The sequence below is a fragment of the Xyrauchen texanus genome, chromosome 21 (assembly GCF_025860055.1).
Source record: "Xyrauchen texanus isolate HMW12.3.18 chromosome 21, RBS_HiC_50CHRs, whole genome shotgun sequence".
NCBI lineage: Eukaryota > Metazoa > Chordata > Actinopteri > Cypriniformes > Catostomidae > Xyrauchen > Xyrauchen texanus.
In genome coordinates this window covers 15,705,107-15,724,290 of record NC_068296.1, presented here as the reverse complement: position 1 = coordinate 15,724,290, position 19,184 = coordinate 15,705,107, and the positions used below count along the sequence as shown (strand labels likewise).

The following is a 19,184-nucleotide window of genomic DNA, read 5'->3' as shown; positions in this document are numbered from 1 at the left end:
TGGGTTAGAGTAGAAGTAGAAGAAACTGTTGCAGGTTACCACTTTTTAGTGGGTTACACTTTATTTTAATGTGTCCTTGTTAAAGTGTAATTCCACAAGTAATTACTGATTATTAATTATTAACGTACTTACTATAGGTTTATGGTTAGGGTTTGGTTTAGGAATGGTTGCTTGTAGCTACACATAAGTTGCTGTTATTACTAAAGTAAATACATGTAATATGTGTAAGGACACAACAACAATAAAGTGTTACCTTATACTGCTTTAATAAACACAAGGTTGATTAAAGTGGCACAGAGTTTTCCCAAATGTCTCAGATCAATACAGGTGCCTTCATATCTAATCCAACCACAAGACAGTACATTGCTCAGAGCACCAATTCCAGTTGCTTATCTCTGGCCTCAGCCTGAATTTTGTGGCTGGCCCTTCAGATTACAATCTGCAAACTGAAAGTAAATGAAATAGTGGAAGGAGGACAGGTCTCAGTGCTGCTTCTCAATGTGACGTGACTAGCCTGAGGGTAACGTTTGATTCTCCCGTCAGTGCTGAGCTAGTATGCTGAAGACAGGACTCTTACCATCAATCAGATCTATCTCTGTGCAAATGGCTCAGACCTACTTCACTTACCCTTACAGAAAAAAAATGCTCCCCTTTAAATCAAAGTGGGAATAGCATTCTCTTCCATCTCCTTCTGGCTGATTAGGTTATTTCACAACACTGAGCAGAACGTAGCATAGAGCTGATGCATACAAATGAAGGGATGTAAATCTGTTTACATAACGCAGACTAAGGGAACAGATTGAGTTGTTTACTATGTCCAAGACTTATGATAAAATGTTTTTGAATTTCACTGGTCATGTGTAAGAAACACACAGGGATAATTTCATACTTAAATCTCTCAGACAGTGACAGACAGACATGCAGCTGCAAATTTAAGGAGCTATTTTCACCTGATTTAACCATTAAAACCTTTTTTTGTGTGTAACCTGATGTATATAGGTTGATTTTGTGATGATATATTATATATAATATCAAACCAGTTAATTTTGATATAGTCTCAGCATCAGACGGCATGCCCACAGACCGCCCACTGTCCATCTCTAAAGGTCTGATGCACATAGCACACAAAACTAAAAACGCTTTCTCGATCAACAGCGCAAATCTGATTGCCTGGCTCGATGGAACATGAGCATGTTGTTATGCTGAGCAGGAAGGCAGACGAGGGGTTTGGATCTAAGTGCGGTTAGGTTTTATTGTTTTAAAAATAACTAGACAAACACTGGAACAATTCAAACGTCCACAATGGGAAAATAAAACAAAACACGAAAGACATAAAAGAAGAACACATGCTGGGAAACATCCATGGTGGCAAAGATAACAAGAACATCTACATTCACATTAACCATCTACAAACATCAACATTCAACGAACGACAAGGAGTGGAGAACAAACAGGGTTTATATACACAGACACAGGAGGATCACAAATGACAAACAGGTGCAAACAATGACACAATGATGGCAGTGATGAGATCAGGGAATTGTGGGAAGTGTAGTTTTTAGACAAAGACAAGTGAAACACGGGGCAGACAACAAGGGATCGTGACATAATAATAATAATAATAATACATTTTATTTAAAGCGCCTTATCAGGACACCCAAGGACACTGTACAAAACAGATAAAAACCATTAAAACAGTAAACAATAAAATTGGCAAAACAACATTGAGGTGATATGGGTCAGGCGGAATATGATTGTCTAAACAAGTGAGTTTTGAGTTTGGATTTGAAAAGATTAAATGAGTTGATGGTACGAAGATCTGGAGGGAGGGAATTCCAAAGATGGGGAGCAGAGCGATTAAACGCCTGTTCCCCATTGTGACAAGACGAGCAGGGGAACAGAAAGATGGCAGGTGTGAGATGACCGGAGTGAACGAGTAGGGATGTTTAAATGGAGAAGATCTGAGATATATAGAGGAGCCATGTTATGAACTGCTTTGTAAGTAATGAGAAGTATTTTAAAGATGATCCTCTGTTTGACAGGAAGCCAGTGAAGTTGTTGCAAGACGGGAGTGATATGATGAAAAATAGGGGTCTGAGTAATCAGGCGTGCAGCAGAGTTCTGTAGGAGCTGCAGCTTCTGGAGCGACTTATTAGGGAGGCCAAACAGGAGTGAGTTGCAATAATCTAACCGAGATGTGATAAGACTGTGAACCAGGATGGCGGTGGTTTTTGGAGTAAGAGAGGGACGGAGGCGGGAAATGTTACCCCCCCTCAAAAGGATCGGATTCCAGACGATCCAAAAGAAACCCAAAAAAACTAAATCGTCCAAGGAGTGAAGGGGGGGGCTAGCAGACAAAAGAAGGTACACAAGGGGCAAACAGACAGTCCAAGGGGGCACAGAGGGAAAGAAGGCAGTCCAAGGGGGCACAGAGGGCAAGAAGGCAGTCCAAGGGGCAGGGACAGGTTCAGGAGGCCTGGGAGGCGGCCACAAGACAGGGATAGGTTTAGGAGGCCTGGGAGGCGGCCACCGGACAGGGACAGGTTCAGGGGGCCTGGGAGGTGGCTACAGGACAGGGACAGGTTCAGGGGGCGGAGCTGAGGGAGGTTCTGAAGACGAAGCTGAGGGAGGCTCTGGAGGCTCAGGAGGCGGAGCTGAGGGAGGCTCGGGAGGCGGAGCCGAGGGAGGCTCGGGAGGCGGAGCCGAGGGAGGCTTGGGAGACGGAGCCGAGGGAGGCGGAACATGGAAAGCTCTGGAGGCTCAGGGGGCGGAGCCGTGGGAGGCTCAGGAGGCGGAGCCGAGGAAGGCTCAGGAGGCGGAGCCGAGGAAGGCTCAGGAGGCGGAGCCGAGGAAGGTTCGGGGGGCTCAGGAGGAGGAGCTGTGGGAAGCTCTGGAGGCTCAGGTGGCGGAGCCGTGGAAGGCTCAGGAGGCAGAGCTGTGGGAGGCTCAGGAGGCAGAGCCGAGGAAGGCTCGGGAGGTGGAGCCGAGGAAGGCTCAGGAGACGGAGCCGAGGGAGGTGGCGCCGTAGAAGGCTCTAGAGGCGGAGCCCTGGAAGGCTCTGGAGGTGGAGCCGAGGGAGGTAGCGCCATAGGAGGCTCTAGAGGTGGAGGCCAGGAAGGCTCTAGAGGCGGAGCCGATGGAGGTTGCGCCGTAGGAGGTTCTAGAGGCGGAGGCCTAGAAGGCTCTGGAGGTGGAGCCGAGGGAGGTGGCGCCGTAGGATGCTCTAGAGGCGGAGCCCTAGAAGGCTCTGGAGGCTTGGGAGGCGGAGCCGTAGGAGGCTCGGGAGGCGGAGCCCTGGAAGGCTCTGGAGGCGGCTCAGGAGGCGGAGCTGTGGGAGGTGGCGCCGCAGGAGGCTCTAGAGGCGGAGCCCTAAAAGGCTCTGGATGTTCTGGAGGCTCAGGAGGTGGAGCCGTAGGAGGCTCGGGAGGCGGAGCTCAGGAGGTGGAGCCCTGGAAGGCTCTGGAGGTGGAGCCGTAGGAGGCTCGGGAGGCGGAGCCGTGGGAGTCTCGGGAGGCTGAGCCATTGAAAGCAGAGCCGTGGAAGGCTCAGGAATTGAAGCCATAGGAGTCTCGAGGGGCAGAGCCGAGGAAGGCTCGAGGGGTGGAGCCCTGGAAGGCTCTGGAGGTGGAGCAGTGGAAGGCTCTGGAGGCGTAGTCGTGGAAGGCAGAGCCGTGGAAGGCTCAGGAGGAGGAGCCGTGGAAGGCTCAAGGGGCGGAGCCCTGGGAGGCTCGAGAGGCGGAGCCCTGGGAGGCTCGAGAGGCGGAGCCCTGGGGGGCTCGAGAGGCTCGAGAGGCGGAGCCCTGGGGGGCTCGAGAGGCAGAGCCCTGGGTGGCTCAAGAGACTCGGGAGACGGAGCCCTGGGAGGTTCGGGAGGAGGAGCCCTAGAAGACTCGAGAGACTTGAGAGGAGAAGCCCTGGGAGGCTCGAGAGGTGGAGCCCTGGGAGGCTCGGGAGGAGGAGCCCTGGGAGGCTCGAGAGACTTGAGAGGAGAAGCCCTGGGAGGCTCGAGAGACTTGAGAGGCGGAGCCCTAGAAGACTCGAGAGACTTGAGAGGAGAAGCCCTGGGAGGCTCGAGAGACTTGAGAGGCGGAGCCCTGGGAGGCTCGGGAGGAGGAGCCCTGGGAGGCTCGGGAGGGAGGAGGAGCCCTGGGAGGCTCGGGAGGGAGGAGGAGCCCTGGGAGGCTCGGGAGGAGGAGGAGCCCTGGGAGGCTCGAGAGACTCGGGAGACGGAGCCCTGGGAGGCTCGAGAGACTCGAGAGACTCGGGAGGAGGAGTCCTGGGAGACTCGAGAGACTTGAGAGGCGGAGCCCTGGGAGGCCCGAGAGGAGCCCTGGGAGGTCCGAGAGGAGCCCTGGGAGGCTCGAGAGACTTGAGAGGCGGAGCCCTGGAAGGCTCGGGAGGAGGAGCTCTGGAAGACTCGAGGGGCGCTGGCTCTTGGATGGTCATGGCTACTGGCGCTGGCTCTTGGACAGTCATGGCTACTGGCGCTGGCTCAGGGACGGTCGAGGCCACAGGCGCTGGCTCAGGGACGGTCGAGGCCACAGGCGCTGGCTCAGGGACGGTCGAGGCCACAGGCGCTGGCTCAGGGACGGTCGAGGCCACAGGCGCTGGCTCAGGGACGGTCGAGGCCACAGGCGCTGGCTCAGGGACGGTCGAGGCCACAGCCGCTGGCTCAGGGACGGTCGAGGCCACAGCCGCTGGCTCAGGGACGGTCGAGGCCACAGCCGCTGGCTCAGGGACGGTCGAGGCCACAGCCGCTGGCTCAGGGACGGTCGAGGCCACAGGCGCTGTCTGGTTGGCCGTGGTAGGCGGAGGCTGGAGGGCAGAGGCCTTTCCTTTTCTCCTCCTCCTCCAGGCGGACGAGACTGGCAAAGCTGGATCGCTGACCGTGGCTGGTGTGGGCTCAGGCTCGCAGACCGTGGCAGGCGTGGGCTCAGGCTCGCTGACCGTGGCAGGCGTGGGCTCTGGCTCGCTGACCGTGGCTGGCGTGGGCGCTGGCTCGCTGACCGTGGCTGGCGTGAGCTGGGAAGCGGAAGCCTTTCTTCTCCTCCTCCTCCTCCGAGCGGACGAAGTTGGCAGCGCTGGCTCGTTAATCAAGGCAGGCGTGGGGGTTGGCTTGCTGGTAGGTGGGGCAGGATCCTCCTCAACAACACCCACAGTGAATGACGAGCCGCATGCCAGAAGCGTCTCCTCCACAAAATCGAGGAGCGTCCAGCCGTGCGTCGCCGGTGGCAACCGCTCCCGGAGCGAACTGTTCAGGTTGCCACGGAAAAAAAACACCAGGGAGGAGTCCGGGAACTCTGCGACGCTCGCTAGTTCGAGGAATTCACAGATGTGGTCCTCCACCGGGCGGCCCTCTTGTTTGAGGCAGAGGAGTTTGTAGTTTGCCTGTTGAACCGCTAGATCCATTTGTGGTCGTTCGTTCTGTTATGCTGAGCAGGAAGGCAGACGAGGGGTTTGGATCTAAGTGCGGTTAGGTTTTATTGTTTTAAAAATAACTAGACAAACACTGGAACAAATCAAACGTCCACAATGGGAAAATAAAACAAAACAGACATAAAAGAAGAACACATGCTGGGAAACATCCACGGTGGCAAAGATAACGATAACAAGAACATCTACATTCACATTAACCATCTACAAACATCAACATCAACGAACGACAAGGAGTGGAGAACAAACAGGGTTTATATACACAGACACAGGAGGATCACAAATGACAAACAGGTGCAAACAATGACACAATGATGGCAGTGATGAGATCAGGGAATTGTGGGAAGTGTAGTTTTTAGACAAAGACAAGTGAAACACGGGGCAGACAACAAGGGATCGTGACACATGTAGTCTACACAGGGCATTTTATCTGTCTGCTTGGAAGTCGAGTTCTATTCACAAGGTTCTTTTGAGGACGAAATAATCACAGAATTTGCCCAAGTTTGCCAGGTTAGTGACATCAAATCTTTTAAAGATAGAGTTAGAGTTTCATTTATGGCACATAGCAAAAAGTAAAGCAGATATCCATGAGCAGAGCTGCATTTTCTGCTTTGTTTTACCACCCCTAAACACCCCATACAAATATAACAGGCTGTGATTGGCCACTTATCGTGTCAGTTAGATTGCTTTTCCTGTCTAAATGGGCAGTTCTTGGCCAGTTGAAGCTGCTATAGAGCCCAGAATTTTGCTGCAGTCATAGGTCTGGCAATGCGATTTTACCTCATCAATCACATTTTTTTAATATATTTTTTTTCAGTGTGTTTGTGGTCTCAAAGGTTTACTCAAAAGTATGTTTACACTTCCAGTGGTCTCAAAGTTCTCCTCAAAGCTGTTTTTACACTTCCCTTTAGCTCCACAGCAAATACCAGGAAAAGTACACATCGAAAACCTGTCTCATAGTAAAAATGTTACTATAACTAAATTTTTGCCAAATGAGTTGCCTCATTCTACATATAGCTGCAGTCGAAAGTGTTACATTTACATTTATGCATTTGGCAGACGCTTTTATCCAAAGCGACTTACAGTGCAATTACTACAGGGACAATTCCCCCGGAGCAACCTGGAGTTAAGTGCCTTGCTCAAGGACACAATGGTGGTGGCTGTGGGGTTAGAACCTGTGACCTTCTGATTAACAGCCCTGTGCTTTATCCACTACGCCACCACCACTCCACCAAGCATGTTATAGAAGCATCTATAACATGTTATAGAAGCATCAGCTTCTGGAGCGTCTGCTTCGGCTATTGCATTTTTTATCTCACATTTGCTTTTATGACACTATCGGTTAGCTTTAGATGTAGCAGTTAGGGTAGGGATGTCGGTTTTGTTCATTTCCAAATAGAAACTTTTGCTTTTTTTATAGGACACTTCTGACACAGACTTTTTTTTTATTTTATTTTTTATCGGAGCACCTTTCCGGACCGTTCCACCCCAATTTAGCCCCTATAATGAACCACACAATTTCATTTTGCTAAAATTTTGCCACAGTCACTTAATTTTCAGGCTGAAATATCTGCAGTTTGAATGCAAGCCTAAGAATAGCTTTCTAATTTTTTTGTAATCCTCATAAATTAAACAAGACAGAACCAGATTAATCTCAGCAATCATAATAACCACTTCATATTAGAATGACCTTATATCGTAAACAAAGCCCCCTCGTACAATAAAAAAGATCAGATTATACTGTAAAGTCCATTTTCAGTGCAGTTACTGCTTGTGTCAAGATTCCACTTTTACTATTCATCATGGCTGAGATCATCAGGTAAATTGGTTTTGTGAATATCAATAATGACCTGTCAAACCACAGTTCTAGCAATGTTCTAAGTCATTACCGTGACACATATAAAGCCATGGGCAGCGGTCAAGAACATGAGTGAATACATAAGTAGGGAAAGAAAATTAGCTGGATGAAGCTTTAATATGTTCGGCTTTATTCCATGCTCTCAGGTTAGGAGTGCATTCCAATTAGCTCGTTCTGAGGAGATGCAGGAGAAATATCAGCATTTGAGAAAAGATGTTTTGTCAGTTCCATCTTTCATTAACGAGATTAAAAATCCCTAGGCTATGGAACTCAAAATCCTCTTGTAAGTAATGGATACTTCACCAGACTTCCCACAAATAAACTTTGTGGGAGGTTGGCTGAGGAGATTGACCTCAGCATCTGTGTCAGTCTAGAGCCGTTTTGGCAGGTTCTCTTCACGACGGGATGGTAGTTATCTTCCTGCAGGCTTTCTGTTCACAGCTGGTTAAGTGTGGTTGACGCATAACGCTGTCAGGGCCACCCTGTCAGACTGTAATTGGTGCTGTTGTCTGTGATTCAGACAGTGTTATTTAGCATTCTCACCCTGTCCGTTTGGCTATTTTCACAAATACAGTACACTTCAGTGTCCTATGACTTTTACTTTATTTTACAAAGCATTAGAGGCACAATTCTTATGTGTTTTGTTGTGATCTATTATCTAACATAAAATTAACCAAGCTTGAAAGTTGGTTCGGTATAATAATCTCATTCAGTGTTTTCCATGTTTTTACAAATATTGTTTTGATGAATGCATCAATTCACAATCAAGATCAATGATTCATCCTAAATATATATATATATATATATATATATATATATATATATATATATATATATATATACTCATATACTGAAAAGCAGCGCATCCTCCGTTGCTAGTTCTAACATGATGTTTTCGAATTAGCAAAGAAGGCTTGAGCTGTATCAAAGCTAGACACACTTGATCAATATAACAGTTTCTATATTATCAGAAATATCTGTGTGAAAAACCCTCACGCTCCCACTCTCACACACACACACACACACACCCATACCCATACTCGTGGACTCGTGCACACACTCAAGGCCCAAACATACTCGTGAAAGAAACAGTCATCATGTCAGCGCACTCCTGTATCTCAGTGGGCATGAAAAAAGTTATTAAGGTTTACAATGGGAATATGGCGAAATGCATCTTGGTGATATTGAAGCGATGTTACTTCTGATGAGAGCTGCAACAAAAAATGGTAATCCCAGAAGCGAGATCTAATTTTCTCAGTTTCTCTCTTTCGATCCCTCAAATACAAACTCACATGCTAACTCTCTCTCTCTCTCTCACACACAAATGCACAAAAGTGATGTTTTCAAATTAGCAATGAAGGCTCAGACTGTATTAAAGCAGGATGCTGAATCTGTATCGAAAGTAGTTCCTCTCATAAGAGCGTTTTAGGTACAAAAACCAGAAAATGTCAAAACCTTGATAAAGCCTTGAACGATGTCATAAATTGTTTAAAAATAATGCACACCCGAGGTGTAACAGTCACACTGCTATGCGTCTAAATAATTAATCCTGTTTCCCATTCTTCTTTTATTATAAATTATTCATTTGTATTTATTTTTTTAATTTTACTCATTCATTTTATTTGTGTAATTTATCATTTAATTTGTGTATTTTGTCTATTTAATTGTAATGTTTATTTAATGTTTATTGCTAGAAAATGAAATAAATCACACAAATCAAGGTTTAAACTATATTTAAACCCAAATTATTCTTATAATTTTAGTAACAGGGTTGCAAAAATTTCAAATCTTATATAGAATTAATAGAAAATAAAAACAGATTATATTTTTGACTTAATTAGTTAGATTATCAACATTTTCTGAAGGTTAAACACCTCGTCTAACTTACCATTTGTTGAAAGAGAAAATAAAAAATATATTTTTTGTGTCTTTTGCTTAACTGTTGCCAATCATACTCATTCATAAAATAACAGAAACTCTTTGTCTTGTTGGCCTGTTTTCTATCTCTCTTCCTGGGCATCTCCAGTGCCCTGACCCTGAGTAAAACATTCACAGCATACACACAGTCAGCTTGGTCCGTGCATGCAGAGATAGCCTGTGTGATTTCTAGGGAACAGATTTCAGTAAAATTTGTTTGTTATCGCTTAAGGGTCCTGCACTGCACAGCCATCTGAAGATGTAGACTCAGCATCTTTCATTTTGAGACAGTTTCATATTGAATCCCTATAAGCTTGATAAATCTATCTGCCAAAAGTGGGTGGTTTGCAGGTATGTAAACAAGCTGGTGTGCTGTATTTGAATTTGTTATGGAATAACGCTTTGATTAGGGGGTGTTGCGCTTAGCTGTATTTAGGGGCACAGTCAGCGTTCAAGTTAATACAACTGATAATGTAATGCATGCATTACAAATTACTACAAAATTCATTAACAAAAGATTCTTCATACATGGCAAAGGACGTCTTCACTGATAAACCTTTTTCAAATTATTATTTCTTAAATTAACCTAACAAGCAGCAAACTACATCAGTCCTGATGGATCTCCTAAAGCCAATAATAAACTAATAATATATCGATGAGACTTCATCAGGGGTGCAGCAGTCATTTTAAAAGTGTGTGTGTTTGTGTGTGTGTGTGTGTGTGTGGGGGGGTGCCGCATTTAGTAGATGACTCGCAAAGACCCAACACTTACAGTGCAGTTTTAATATATTACAGTATATATTAATATATAAGTATGCTATAAGTATTATAGTAATATATACATATAGTATCAATTATTTGTAGTATTTTAAAGAATCTAATATTGCTAAATAACTGAACAATTTTGCTAAATTAGCTGCAAAAATAAAGGGCATCTTGTGGAGTACTTGCTTCTGATTCACACATGAAAATAAAAGACTGAGCACAAGCTCCAAAATTCATTTAGATCCATTTAATGATTCAGTGACCATTTCTGGTGATGCCAGAAGGTGCTGACAAATTAGTGTTTTGTGTGAAATTAATTAGTCTGAATCAACAATCAAAAGAAAATTTGTATCCTTAAAATTTGAATGTCTACAGACCTACAAAGAGACTTTAGTAGAGGCTTTATGCATTTTAAGAAGAATGCTATAATTTCCTATAATTTCCCTACATTTTGTTAGCTGCTGAGCATGACTTTTATCAAAAGACAACAATAATAGTCTTATAATAATTAGAATGAGTTTCAATAACGTCCGTACATTTTCATTTATAAAAAAGAGTGTCTACATATCTATTAACTAAAATTCATAAGTGTTCTAAGAAAAGATCTATCTTATTCCTAGTTTGTCAACCGCTCACCAACATAGAGTTAAAAAAACAGGAGATGATATTAAAAGCAGTTTTACCTATTTAACACAGATCTAGTAATCTGGTTAAAATGGCAAAAAGAACCGATCAAACTACTACCTCACAAACATAATATAAAAAGCATAACTTAATGAAGACTCATGCGCTGATACTATAATATAAACTCCACTTACAATGTGTGCTTAAAAGAAGGATTATTTACTGCAGTGCATTTCACGTAATGCTGCCAATCAAGAACGATATGCCGATAAATAACTCTCATTTGTGTATTCCTCATCTCTAGATTATACGTTTAGATCAACATCAATGCAGATAAAAACATGGATAAATGAGCATTGTTGTAAGCAACTTTGTATAGATCCGCGTTGATTAGAATGTCTGACTGACGGCCTATTGCTTAAGGGTTGTTTTGGCTCATGAAACTCACCTTTGATTGGCTGGATGGTCACTCAATCAGCCCAAAGTAACAAAATGCAGAGAATACTGTATCAAATCCACCATTTGGACTCTGTATGGGTTTAGCTTGGCAAAGTTCAGGGGACAAAAATCACCTTTTTAAAGATTTCGGGGGACGTGTTCCCTATGTCCCTCATGGCTACTACACCCTTGCATTTTATACTTCCATTTTTCTTTAACCAGTATTGTATAACGTATCCATTTGTCATACTTGAGTAAAAGTAAAGATACCTTCACGGAAATGGACTCAAGCAAAAGTTAAAGTAGCTCATGAGAAAATGACTTAAGTAAAAGTATTAAAGTAACTGATATTAAATTTACTTAAGTATCAAAAGTACAAGTAAATTGCATAAATTACGGACCATTTCATTAAACCCATGACATCTTATTTGATTGGTGGTGCTCATCATTTACTCACCCTCATGCCATCTCAGATGTGTATGACTTTCTTTCATCTGCAGACCACAAGAGAAGATTTTTAGAAGATTATTTCAGCTCTATAAATTATTCAATGCAAGCAAATGGTGACCAGACATAGCAAGCTACAAAAAGCACATTAAGGGAGCATAAAATTATCCATACAACTTCAGTAGTTAAATCCATGTCATCTGAAGCGATTCAGTTGGTTTTGGTTAGTGACCGACCGATATAACGCAATCATATCGGTCGGCCGATATTAGCCTTTCACCGATATACCAGTATCCGCGTATATTTTTACCAATATGTGCCGATATGAAAACTTTTTTCAGAACATATATTGCAGAAAACAATGCTTTAGAATTGGGGTCATTACGTAGATTGTCCAGCAGAGCGCGCTCCAACTCCATTGTTAACAGAGCTGACTCTGAACTAACGGTGAATCTGCAGACAGGGCGGATTTCAACAGTGTCTTCTTGGTAAGTAAACGTCAGAACATCTTTTTGCAGCTCTGCAGACGACGGTGCGGTGGTGGATTGTGTCTGTTGAGTGTTGATTTCACGCTATGTTGTAACCTAGTTGGTGATACGCAATGCTGGAAAGTAAATAAAATCCATCTTTTACTCTCCATGGCAACAAGCTCATAGCTAACTAGCTAACCGCATAGGTACATTCATACCTTGTCAGCTGAGTAGAAGCTAATGTGTAAACATGTATTCACCAAAAAGTTTTGTTCAAGATTCGCAGTTTGCACCCCCTTCAACTAAACAATTCCAGTCGTTGCATTTACAAAGTGTAATATTTAAAAGTCTGGTTTTCCACCGTTGAAAGTTTCCATTGAACTTGTATAGCAGAATACGATGCAACGCCGCTGCCGCCGTTTATCTCTTGACTCGACAGGTGTAAATGCTTCTTGTTTTACAACCTGCCTCTATTTGACTGGCAGTATTAATATAATCAGCATTTAAATGATACTAATCAGTACTGATGTTTATTTAGCTATTTATTGTATTTTTATTTAAATAGTCAGCAACTGACTGATACTAAACATACAGTACTGACGTTTATTTAGCTATTTATTGTATTTTTATTTATTCTTTATTTTCTCAGTGTTCATTTATAGAATTTTTTGAAACTGTATAATAATAATTTAAAATATTTTTTAATAAAAATATTTGTTTCAGAAAGTAGCCTTCTGAATACTTTTGCATAGTAATATCGGAGCAAAATTGGTGAACAATCCACAGAAAAGGTTTGTTTTCTTTCCAGCTCAAATATTTACTTAATAATCGGTAATCAGTGAATTTTCCCCCTCAAAAATGTATATTGGTTTCAAAAATCTCATATCGGTCGGGCCCTGGTTTTGGGTGAGAACAAACCCAATTGTAACTCATTTTCACTGTATATCTTGCCATTGCAATCTCTTGGCACAATAATGATTTCAAGCTTGATTTCATTCTCTAGTGCTTGGCGCATGCGCAGAGCCCTAGGTGGTGCTAAATGAAGTGTAATAGAGCTTGAAATCCTGATTGCCAAGGATACTGCTAAATGTCAAGATTTATAGTCAAAAAAGGCATTGGTGAAACCACTGGAGTCTAATGAACTCGTATGCTGCATTTATGTGCTTTTTGGATCTTCAAAGGTCTGGCCACCATTTTCTTACATTGCATTTACCTAATTAACAGCAATATTCTTCTGAAAATCTTTTTTTTTTTTTGTTTGTGTTCTGCAGAAAAAAATTTAAGTCATACATATCTTGGATCGAATGAGGGTGAGAAGAATTTTCATTTTTAAATGAACTAATACTTTAATGCCGCATTCAAGTCACATCAGAGTGATCATATTTATGAGATGAGTGTAAATGAATACCACAGTCTATAAAAATTGGAACATTGAAGGAGGGAGTTGAGTCATATTAGTGACCAGAACAGAGACTTATGGGGGTGGGCTCTTTTCATTTGAGCCAACAAGCAACTACCCAGAACACCCTGGCAGCTGCATAGGATTGTGCTGAAACATGATTACAACAACTTAACAACAGCAAAGCAACAACCTGACAACCACCTAGAACACCCTGTCAACTGCAGAGCAATGTGCAAAATCACACAGAAAACAACTTAGCAACAGCATAGTAACAACCTGGTAACCACATACTGTAGCAATGCACCAAAACTCACAGCAGAGTTCACCTTGATAACGGCATAGCATACCCTCGTAACTACCCAGAAAACCCTAGTTACCACATTCTGTAGCATAATTGTGTTACAAAGCAAATATAACACTTTAGTAACCACCAGAAAACTAGTTTTGCTTTGGCAAAGACCATTCACATCTTCATACAATATAAAAAATAAATATTTTTGGGGGGCCTGTGTAGCTTAGTGGTAAAGATACTGACGGCCACCCCTGGAGTTCACTATTTCGAATCCCAGGGCGTGCTGAGTGACTCCAGCCTGGTCTCCTAAGCAACCCAGTTGGCCCGGTTGCTAAGGTGGGTAGAGTCACGTTGGGTTAACCTCCTCGTTATTAGGGATGCACTTATACCACTTTTTCTCTCCCGATCCAATACTGATTTTGGAAATCTAAGTATTGGCCGATACTGATCCCAATCCGATACCAGTGTTGTTGTTTTGCATAATAAGTTTAGAATATCTTTACATAAATCTCTAACTACACATTTTATCAATATAAATGAATAGCTTATTAAGAAAAACTTTATTGTTAACTAGTATACTGGATAATGTAGCAGCAAAATTAACAGTAATTCCAGTATAAGTCATTAGTAGAAAGGAAGTTATTTATTTATTTATTTTTTGCAAAAATATTTGCTGGTCTTCAAAGGACTCAGATGTCTTTTTTTTGTTCAATTTAGTTGTAAGACATCAGTCCACTTTTTATTCGAACAGTTATTTTTTGGAACCCATTCATCTTAAATATTATTATCATTTGTTGATCTCAATCATGCACCTTTAACTTTTAAACCCTCACGCTTTTATTTTGACATTATGAACTCTCCAGGAAGTCCTGTATGTGTCTGTTTGTTGGTAAGTTCACAGTAGTTTAATTCGCTTCTTATTAAAATTCTTGTTAAATGCACATTATAAGTGAACTGAACTTTTGAGCATCTACATTTGAGATGTTGTTTATTGATTGCGCTCAAATATTGCTCACTGTGTGAAGGCTAAAAATAGCCGCGAGTGTGTGTAAACGTGCAGCTGGCGCGCTGGAGCTGTGCGTGCATTTTATATATTTACTTATTAAACACAGCCTTTTGTGATTCATAGAGCTATTGCACGTCTTCATGTGGCTTTAAATAAATTGCACGAGTCATATGAACTACTTTAATTGTGTTTTTCTGGTTCTTTTATGTCATTTTGGAGCGTGAAAGTAAAGAACATGACTAACAGTATCAGATTTGGTTCGGGCTCATCAGACCGATACCCGATCCATTTAAAAGCTTTAGTATAGGAGCTGTTACCGATCCAGGTATCGGATCGGCGAATCCCTACTCGTGATCGCTATAATGTGGTTCGCTCTCAGTGGGGCACGTGGTGAGTTGTGCATGGATGCTGCGGTGGATGGCGTGAAGCCATTACATCTCCGCGGTAACGCGCTCAACAAGCCACATGATAAAATGCGTGGATTGACGTCTCAGATGTGGAGGCAGCTGAGATTCATCCTCTCCCACCCGGATTGAGGAGTCACTACACCACCACGAGGATTTAGAGCACATTGGGTATTGGGCATTCCAAATTGGGTGAAAAGGGGAGGGGAAAAAATATATATTGTTGGATATTTTCATGAGCGCTTGTACTGTAATTATTCGATCACATAATACCTTGTTTAAATTTAAAATGTAAACGCATATGACTGACTTTTATATGAACAGGTCTCCTGGAAAGGCGGGAGACTGATCGCACAAAACGTTATTTTACAGCTTCCATAATGTTATAAACTATAAACCATAATTCCATAAACTTATCAAATAAATTAGTCACAAAAAAATTCATTACTCACAAGAGCAGTTTCTTGTCTTCCCTGGTGGATACAGACAACGGTCACGGAACACGTAATCTGGTGCACGCTTTTGATTCAGATTCATGATTCGCAAAATGAATCATTCAGACCGCTTTAATCTTTTTGTTCAGTTCAAAATAATTACATTTAAAAGATTCGACTCAAATGATTTTTTCAATGAATCACGCATCACTATCGCCGATCTACTTGCATTTTTGCACGTACGGCTATTTTTTAGCGGCGTTCAGTCGCAAAAGTAACGAAAGGGTATTTGTACTTCATTACTATACACCTCTGACATTAACAAACATATAGTGTATGTATGACTAATTAGTAACAGATTAGTAGCTAGTTCTTCAACATTTAATTCTGGACATTCGTAACTACATTAATGTATTTTCAGTTTTAAATATCTGTTAAGCGCTAAATAATTAAATAATGCTTAATGGGTTATTCATGACTGGTGCAGTCATAACAACCTGGAGCTCAACACACTCAAAACTGTGGAGATGATTGTAGACTTTAGGAGGAACACCCCAACATTGACCCCCCTCACCATTCTAAACTGCACTGTGGCAGCAGTGGAGTCATTCAGGTTCCTGGGCACTACCATCTTACAGGACCTGAAGTGGGAGACCCACATTGACTCTGAATGTCACATTGAATGTCTATAATTTCTACTAATGGCTAATGTATTTCATTTGTACTATTCTTCATTTTTTTATGTGAATACTGTACACTATGTTCTTTGCTTCTCTCAAAAAATCATCTCTCTCTCTCTCTCTCTCTCTCTCTCTCTCTCTCTCTCTCTCTCTCTCTCTCACTCTCTCTCTCTCTCTCTCTCTCTTTCTCCTTCAATTTATCTGCCTCCAGAGAAGCTAAAAATACTGTCGCTACTGCAGTCAACTAGCATTTGTGCTACAGCCTACACACACAGACAGGCTTGGTTCAAGGCACAGCATCATCATACCCAGCTTTCATATGTGTGTCTGGATACTGGATGGGTTTCAGCAATAATAGTTTCATAACAGAATTATTATTCTCTTAGGATGAAGTTTGGCACAGAGAGCAGTTGACAGCTAATTCATCTGTTCTTGTATTGCAAATATTACCACTGAGATTAAGAAAGAGTGAGAGCAAATAAATGCTGCTTAAAATGCAAATAGATTCATTTATCATCTCTGAATTGCTTTACCAGGTATTAATATTGTAATCTGGGGCCAAAGAACATTTGTTACTGTAATAGTTGAATAGGAGGAGGAAAAATGACAATGTCTCATTAACTAAACCTTGTGGTTGTCTTCTTGTTTTGCAAAAACTGAAAGGAACTGAAAGAATCTGGAGTTTTATTAAACAAAGATGATGTCTGTAAAACAGTGAATGGTGAAAAGGATATTTTTTTGAGCAACTGGAATGGCACATTGGTGTTCTGTCTGTTTTTTCAAAGCTATTTTGGTATTGTGTGTTTTAGGTAGTTTGGAGCGCAGCATGGGATGCTCTTGGAGCCGGCAGCATGGTGGATGACCTCCAGCATGCGGTCGTCACAGCTGGATCTCACGCTTGTGGCTATCCGCCGTGTGTAATCAAGGGTGAGGAGATTACACCCACACCTTTTGATCTATAACACATAAGTGCTACATTTTACAGATATATTTTGTATAAAATAAATATACTTAACATGCAAAACTGCATACAATTTCTTTAATAATTTGTAAAAAAAAAAAAAAATACCCTATTGGCAGATTGTCTTTTCTTGTTTTAAAAATAAATAAAACAAAACAGTTTATGGTTTGGTTCATGTTTAAAACAGAACTATTCATCAGTGGAGTAAGAAAAGTAACTTATTTCCTATTCTTAATAAATACATTCTCAATTTTACTTTTTATCTTACATAATTTTGGTTCTGAATTAAATAAATAAAAATGACCTAACCTAATAAAATGTATTTTGTTTCTAAGGATATTGAGATTTTCTTCTTGGAAAGCAAGACAAAAATATGAATTAAGAAGAATGCTCACATATTTTCTTATGGAAAAAAAGACATAAATACTGATTAAGAATTTATTTATTCATTTATTTTTTGCACAGTAGGCCCATAAAAAAGAGACATGGGACCAGCTAGGTCCTTCTTTAGTTAGATGAATTTGTTAAATTAAATAATGTTGTCAGGGAATCTGAGACATATATCATATACTGTAGTGGATTATCATTATACTTGACAATATGGAGCTGAAGTCTAATACAATGTGACAATGGTCATTTTGATTACATTTTACATTGATTCTCAAGAGGCCACACCCTGTCACTTATCAGGATCCCACATATTGTCTCATTTACATATTCTCTCTTGTTCTGGCTCTGTTCTTTTACCACACTCAGGTAATGACAAGGCATAGAACCAACTGTGGAGATGCCGAAGAGAAGAGATATTCTTGCCATCGTGTTGATAGTGTTACCGTGGACACTCCTCATCACTGTGTGGCACCAAAGTGCAATTGCACCCCTGCTCGCCATCCGAAATGGTAACAGCAGTGTTTTACATACATTGTTATGAAGTTTTAATGTCCATGCCAATAAAAAAAAGGAATATTTAAGAGTATTTTATCAATCAATATGAGACAATCTGTCCAAAGTGTAAAGTTGACCGCACAACGGATGTGGACGTCATATAGCATCTTTTTTTATTTTATCTCCCCAATTTTGGAATGCCCAATTCCCACTACTTACTAGGTCCTCGTGGTGGCGTGGTTACTCACCTCACTCCGGGTGGCGGAGGACAAGCCTCAGTTGCCTCCACTTCTGAGACCGTCAATCCGCGCATCTTATCACGTGGCTTGCTGTGCATGAGACCGCGGAGACTCACAGCTTGTGGAGGCTCATGCTACTCTTCACGATCCATCCACAACTTACCACGTGCCCCATTGAGAGAGAGAGAGAGAGAGAGAGAGAGAGAGAGAACCACTTAATTGTGACCAAGAGGAAGTTACCCCATGTGACTCTACCCTCTCTAGCAACCTGGCCAATTTGGTTGCTTAGGAGACCTGGCTGGAGTCACTCAGGACACCCTGGATTCAAACTTGTGACTCCAGGGGTGGTAGTCAGCATCAATACTCACTGAGCTACCCAGGCCCTCTCTGTCATACAGCATCTTAAAATTTGAAACAGAGAATTAAAAAAAATAATACCGGATTTATCAACTTGATACATTCATTGGTGTAATAACAATTTATTATTCCATCTAAATTTGTAATCTTTATTGGAGAGTGTAAAGGGTTAAGTCACCCATCTTTAATCTCATCAGGAATTGACTTTGGACTTGAGCTTGTACATAAAGAATGTTGCATTGTACAGTATGTACGATACCTGTGTTTTGTCAAAGTCTTTCTAGCAAGTCAGTCCACTGGCAGCCATCTTTGGAATGCTCTCGTGCAGCTTTTTCTATGAAAAGAAGCAGCATACAAGAGCAGCTCCAGTCTCAAACGGTTGGTCAAAATGATCTGAGAACAATTTCAAACCAGCAGTTAAATCTGACAATGCTGGAATCATAAATTGGGAATCTTTACCTCAAATTATGCTTAAAAAAAAAAAAAAGATTCCTGGCTTGTATACCTAATGCGCATGTGTGTTCTCGAGTTGATTGACAGGCGATGTCTTTATCTAAAAAGTGACTGGCTCT

General features: G+C 41.9%; 1 protein-coding gene across 3 annotated transcripts in view; it reads left to right on the top strand.

The window, feature by feature from the left end:
- LOC127661438 (galactosylgalactosylxylosylprotein 3-beta-glucuronosyltransferase 1-like) overlaps positions 1–19,184 on the top strand; it is a 126,298-nt gene that overhangs the window by 90,581 nt on the left and 16,533 nt on the right. For all 3 annotated transcript variants that reach the window (XM_052152156.1, XM_052152154.1, XM_052152155.1), the window contains exons 3-4: positions 16,980–17,097; positions 17,888–18,030. In XM_052152156.1, the coding sequence (XP_052008116.1) occupies positions 17,919–18,030 (112 nt within the window). In that variant the 5' untranslated portion in view covers positions 16,980–17,097; positions 17,888–17,918. The remainder of the gene's footprint in view (positions 1–16,979; positions 17,098–17,887; positions 18,031–19,184) is intronic.